Source organism: Haliaeetus leucocephalus, unplaced genomic scaffold, assembly GCF_000737465.1.
Source record: "Haliaeetus leucocephalus isolate CR32 unplaced genomic scaffold, Haliaeetus_leucocephalus-4.0 Scaffold317, whole genome shotgun sequence".
In the NCBI taxonomy this organism is placed as follows: Eukaryota; Metazoa; Chordata; class Aves; order Accipitriformes; family Accipitridae; genus Haliaeetus; species Haliaeetus leucocephalus.
Genome location: NW_010972753.1, coordinates 1,003,222 through 1,009,784, shown reverse-complemented (window position 1 = coordinate 1,009,784; position 6,563 = coordinate 1,003,222). Strand labels below are relative to the sequence as shown.

The 6,563-nt window shown below is 37.5% G+C and overlaps 1 protein-coding gene across 1 annotated transcript in view; it reads left to right on the top strand.

Moving 5' to 3' along the window:
• The window catches only part of LOC104834144 (chromosome unknown open reading frame, human CXorf23), a 23,466-nt gene extending 18,235 nt beyond the window's left edge, over positions 1-5,231 (top strand). Inside the window, exons 10-11 of the mRNA XM_010571264.1 lie at positions 2,549-2,704; positions 4,481-5,231. Coding sequence (XP_010569566.1) covers positions 2,549-2,704; positions 4,481-4,510 — 186 coding nt within the window. The 3' untranslated portion in view covers positions 4,511-5,231. The remainder of the gene's footprint in view (positions 1-2,548; positions 2,705-4,480) is intronic.
• The last annotated feature ends 1,332 nt before the right edge of the window (positions 5,232-6,563 follow it).

Sequence of the window (6,563 nt, the reverse complement as noted above, 5' to 3'; positions counted from 1 at the left end):
CCCCCCCCCCAACCCAAAACAAAACCCAAAACCTCACTGCATTTCTTCTTGGTATATACAATGGGGGCATTTTAACTTAATAAGCAAAAAAGGGGGGTTACTTAGAGTATTTTAAAAAAACCATATATGGTCTTGCAGTATGTTAAAGTTTTTGGAAGAAAAATAAGATATTTTAGAACAGCAGTTTTGTACAGGATCTGGGGAAATCTTGTAAAATTTAAAAGGTCTTTTTTTGTAATGACACTTTGCAATGAATCATTAAGCCAACCATTAAGCGGGTACATGCACGGAAATCGTTAGAACTAAACTCTGTTCACTGTTTAAGACAGTTCAGCGTATTAATGGCTGTGGTGGGTTCACCCCAGCCAGCAGCTAAGCACCACACAGCTCCTGCCCCCTCTCCCATCAGCTCCCCTCCTCCCCCAGCAGGATGGGAGAGAGAATACGGAGAGCAAAAGTGAGAAAACTCATGGGCTAAGATGAAGACGGTTTAAGAAGTGAAGAGGAAGAAACAAGTGATGCAAAGACAGTCCCTCACCACCTCCCGCCAGCTGACTGATGCCCAGCCGGTCCCCAGGCAATGTTACCACTGCTGTTTTAGTCACAAGTCCGGGAAGAAAACCAACTCCATCCCAGCCAGACCCAGTGCGATGGCATAAATTCGCTCATATAGACTTATTTCGGAGCTTGAGGCCATTGGTTCATAGGCATTGTCATTAGCACTATTTATAAAATAGTCTTAATGTAAAACTAGATGTCACTTTAGCAGATTTTTCTCTTACTTTAGACCAGAATTTAATGATGTTTTCCACGCACTTTAGATTACATCATTTTGCTCTAAGCTGTGTGTGACTGCAGTGCATACATACCAAATGTATGTATAATCTGTTAACTTTGTCTACAGCTGATTCTGTTCTACATTAATAATACTGCTATTTCCCTCCTTCCCCGCTTATGGAATATGTAGATACTTGAGTTGAAACTTTTAAGCTGCGTGTAATCTCATTTTCAGTCTCTTTTTCCTTCCCCCCCCCCCCCCCCCCCTTATTCATTGTGCTCCTTTGCTTGCTGTCACACAAATGCAGTGGCAGACTGCTAAGGCCTCCTCTCCAGCCACCTGTGTCAAAGCAGAGAACCACAGCAGGTGGGGGGGAAATGGGAACTTTTAATTTTAACTGTTCAGGGGCATAATCCAGTGTTAAAAATGCCCTTCAGTTTTCCCTATGGTAGGCATATACCTACTTAAAGAACTTAGTTGTATTGTGCCTGGAGTCTACTTTTCAGGAAAGGGGTTAGCATTTAATAGCCTTCTGCAAGTGTCCTCTGCCTACGAGCACCATGGGGGACTGATGGGGCCAGTTTCCCTGTTATCTCCTATGTAGTACATGGGTGAAATGATTTGGGAAATAACAAAACCTCCACATTTGCATAAAGGAACTTCTGTTCTGTACAGTCCTTTCTTACTGTTCACGAGCCACACAGTGAAAAACACAGTGGAAAAACTGGTATCAAACTTACTGCAACCTCAGAGCATGTGATTTTTCTTGAAGTGATCCTTACCCTGTCAAAAGGAGACTGATTTCACCAAAGTAACTGAGTCATGCTCAAGAAGGTCTATTTCTGTGATGTACTTTGTTCTCTCCCACCCTTTAAAGGTGTTTGTAAAAGACAAGAATTTTATATGGTCAGGTTGTTTCTTCTTTCTAGGTGGAAAGCCATTGTTTGTTTAAATTTAAAGGATGAATATATACAGGAATGCTTTCTGTCAGGACCATGTTGGAAAACTTAAAATGGCAGTACTGGAAAACTGAGAAATTATGATAAATGGGGTTTTTCTTACGCTAAAGATTTTTACTGCCTATTTTGTTGGAGGTCTGAGTGCTTAGGAATGAAAACCTTTCTATAACTTCAGCTGCTGTGGTCAGTGTTGATCTTGCTGTATTCTTTCTCTGTATTTATAATGCCATTCACCTGTAAGCCTTTTGTTATCTCTGTGGCCTCTGCTCCTGGTCCCTCACTGGGTTAGTTTACAGTATTCCAGTCTGGAGGTAGCAAAGGCATAGAGCAATGAAGGTATGTTCAGACTGTCAGATCTTAAAACTATAGGAAAAATATATATACTGACTTCTGTTTGGTATGACTTTTTTTAGACTCACCATGTGTGCCCACTGCAGGCCTGACATTACTGAATTCGTTAGCAACAGTGAGGTGTTGTCTTAAACTTTTTTGTTGATGCTGGTTTACTTTTATTAAAGTTTGAAAAAATGTTAAAATGTTGTATAATACACTTTTTTCTATGAGGAAGTTTAATTTCAGATGTTTTAAACAGTAAGTACGATACAGCAGTTCTTTGAGCCACGTGGTAGCTAGTGGTCTAAGGAATATTAAATGGGAAATAGAGGAAGAGGCTCTACACTTGCAAATGCATGCTTCTGCTGTTCAGTACTGTAAGTTTTATATGTGTATAACTGTAAATATAAACTGTTGAGTTTTGATGCCCTCATTTTGCACATTTTTTTTTCTCCCCTCCCTTCCCCAACCCTTACAGAGCAACTTTGCAGATGGCCGTTTGCAATCCCATTATAAATCAGGCTTAGTACAGAAGGGTTTATATATTCAGGCTAAGTACCAGCGGTTACGTTCTGTTGGCATAAGGGGATTTACCACTAATAAATTCAGAGATGGATTTTTGAGGAAAGAAAAGGTAAGTTGGCTTAACTTATTTTTCATGAAGCCATTTATAAAATATTCATATTTATGGGATCCATTCCAATTTTTAAATCCACATGGAATAACTTGGATGGGATTCTCCAGAATATTGGCTCTCTGTACTTTACAGGCAAACCTGATTCTGCACTCATATTTCCTCCATGTTTATTCCATGGAAGCTTGCTGAAACTTGCTTTGGGTAATTGCAAATCAGAGGCAGCCTCTGAGATTCTGTGGTTGCCTGTGTTTCAGCATTCCCTCCTTGAGCCCAGGTGATCTCTCTTTCTATTAATAGGAAGAGAAAGTGGCCCTCTGTAAAAAAACGTATTATGTCCTCTTAGGCTATGGTGTTAAATAAATGTGAAGGGTATTAATAATTTTTTTCTTTTACTACGTCTGTGTGTTTCTCCTCATTGTTATGTTACCTTAAATTACTCATGTGCTTTAAAGTACATGCTGGAGTGCTGTTCTGACTAAAGCATCCTACACTAAATAGTGTCTGTGTAAGATGGTTTGATAAGCTCAAGCTGAAATAATTAAGCACATCTGTTTTATGATACCTCTTGATTTGCAGTGCGTATGGGACAACAATAATCTTGAATTGCAGAAGAACTTCTGAACCATATGAAATGTTACAGCTTTTGTGAGGATCAGTAGTTAAAACATTCTAAATCCTCTATGAGAATTGATCAAGTATGATCAAAGTAGTATGAGGTTACTTGTGACATGGGAGAATTGCATTAGATGACCTGCACAGCCCCTTGCAGTTCTTTGTTCCTATGCAAATTCTTGTTTGTTTTGTAATTCTGTGTCCAGCTAGCTACAAGGAAATACTTGCATAAGCATTTGTAGTTGGATTACAGTTCAGTTCTTTAGAGCGGAGAAGCGTAGGTTCTTAGAGCTGTTTTAAAAAACCCTCAAGTCTACAGCCCAGTGGCAAGAAAAAGTAACCCCCCCCCCCCCCCCACACACCCAAAACCCCCCAAAAAACCAACCCCAAAACCGAGAAAGAAAACAAACACTTTGGACAAGGTAAATGGGGCACTTATTATGGAAGTATACTGGTGAATGCCTTTTACATTTGCATGGATTCTGAGAAGTATGATCTCTGAAGGCTAAATTGAAGTGGAATTAGTGGCAAATAGATGGAGAAGGATTGTTTCCAAAAACTATGACCTTGTAACCTTGGGCATAGAAGTGCCATAATTTTGTTGTAGTGAGCTTTGCCCCAGTAATTGCCAATGCTCTTCTATAATTGGATATTAAGGTTTTTGTCTGGAACCCATAAAGCATGCTTAACACAATCTGGCTGCTGGAGATTATGATCTGAATTAGACAAGCATAATAAGATCTGAATATTGATTTTTAGGCCTGATGAAGAACTTGAGTATCTTTGAGTTAAAGTAAAATAAATTCTGAAGAATAACACAGCCATTTTCTTAACAGCGTACTGATTGCTGGTTGGCTAATTCTTAAAAAAACAAAACCATTCCTGAGATTTCTAGCATTTGCTATATTTTGCCTATTGTAATAACTAAACTTGTCCTTCAGATTTGTTAAACTGGTCTGAAGATCTTTATTTTACCCTTTTGAAATAATTATGCACATGTATCCTTTAAGGTACTGTCTTTACAGTTGTGCTGTTTCAACCTGTAATTGAAAGAACCCTGTATGTTATATACTATAATAATACAGTACTTAGGAAAGTTAGGAGGCTTTTTTCCACTGTTACAACATGACAGTAATGATTTTGGTTTTTTCTTCTCTGTAGGGAAATTTAAATATTGCAACAGAAACCTGAATTAAGCTGTGATTCTGAAGTTGAAATGGATAACACAGTGAAGGGAGCATCTGTTCATTTTTTGACAACTTTGTCAAGACTTAAAATAGAATAAAGGAACTAACCCTGTAACTTGATTAAGAATAACTTTATTTTTCAGTAGTGGAACGCTACAGAACTTTTTTACAGTTTTAATAATTGCTTTTAAAGTACAGTATTCAATTGAAACATTGTAGTATGTACCTTTAGTTCCTTTTGCATACCAGTCTCAAGTAAAGAAGTCATCGAAGGGAGTCTTATTTATTGAATACTTTTTCCTCTAAGCATGATGTTACAGATGGAACTTGAGTTGTTATACCCAGAGGTTTGTATGTTGAAAGTTTATTGCTTATGTAATAAAAAAAAAGGAAAAAAAAAAAAGTGCCTGAATTGTTTGGTAATAGCACATTAGCTCAGGATTTTCCAAGTAATGACCTTTTAGGTTGTGCAATAGATTTTACACCTCTGTTCAGTCATTTCCGTAAAACAGTATTTTGTATTGCTTTATTTTAGTTTAATAATATACTTGAGTTTCTGATGTGTATATACATTTGTAAATTGTTAGAATGTTTGGACAACTTGCAGTATTTGATTAAAATGAATGGTAAGAGGCAGGTATGTAATGTACTGTAGCAGTAGCTTATAACTGCACTGAAAGCATGCTTGGGTTTGTTAGAGGATTAGTTGCTCTGTATTCAAAATTATTCTGTCTCATTATATTTTTTGGTGTATGACACTCTTGACCAAACCACATGTTCTCTAATCTTTTTCGTCATAAATGACTTGGTGATTTCCTGGATTCTGAAATTGGGGCCTGAAGTATTTAATTACAAGAAAAACAAAAAACGTAAGTTTTTTATAAGCATGTCTTCTGACAAAGCTGTTCGAAATTGAAACTGCTTTAAATGCAGATAGTTTGTAATTTTGTTTAAAATCCCAGTAATTCTCTGAAGATTACTGTACTGCAATATTGTTATGCTGTGTGCAAAACTCAAATAGCCAGAGATGTTTTATAAGCAGCTATAAACAATATTGTGCTTATTTTCTGTTTATAGCCTTTGCCTTAATATATGATAGGGTTGTGTGTATGTATTACAGATTTGTTCAGACTTTTTATTGCTGGTAAATTAAAGATGCATAGCAAGTAGTTTTCAGAGATGTTCTTAAATAAGAAAAAAGTTGTTCACCATATCCACAATATATGCAGGCTAATGTATTTCCATAATTTCCAAGGCAGCGTTAGCCATATAGAATGCAGGCTAGTCTCTGTTGTGGATAGTAGATCAGAATTCTAATACTGGGTAGAGGTATGTTCAGAGAAAAGGAAATCTTTTGGTTTTGGGGTTTGGTTTTTTTTTTTGGGGGGGGGGCGGTGATGGAAAGTCAGGATGTGATTCCTGCCTGCTTTTTTGTAATGTTTTTTCCACAATGCCTTCAGTAGAGATGCTATATGAAAGTGTAGGTATGGCTCAGAACAGCTGAAATAGTGTCATTTAAAATCTTCAGTTCATGGGGTGTACTGCTTAGTGTTCATAGGGAATAAGCAGGCAGGAAGTGTGCCACACTTATTGATGTTATGGTCATTCAACAATAACACCAGATGGTTTGTTTCTAAAACTCAAGTTTTCAGTTTAAATAACAATCATTAATGATTCAGCTAGTTTTTCAGTAACTTTGACATGTGTACACAAAATGGGAAGCTAAAGTAAAAGAAATGCCTGGTCAAATAGAGGCAGGCACCTTTCTGCAGAGAAGAAAATACTTATTTACTAATGCTGTCAGTGATGAATCTGGCAAAATCATCCTGTGTAGATTTACTGGGAGGTGAAAATAAGGAATTGAAACAACAGGTTAAGTGAGTCAACCCAAAGCAAATGTGGAGCAGCTGCAGTTAAACAGCCTGCTGGCAGGGGAGTGCTGCATGTACTCTGCAGATGAGGGCAGGCTTACCCTCAAGCTGACAAGCTATTCACACTGCTCCTGAATGTGCTAAAGCACGTAAGAAGTGAAACCATATATGATACAGGACAAACTA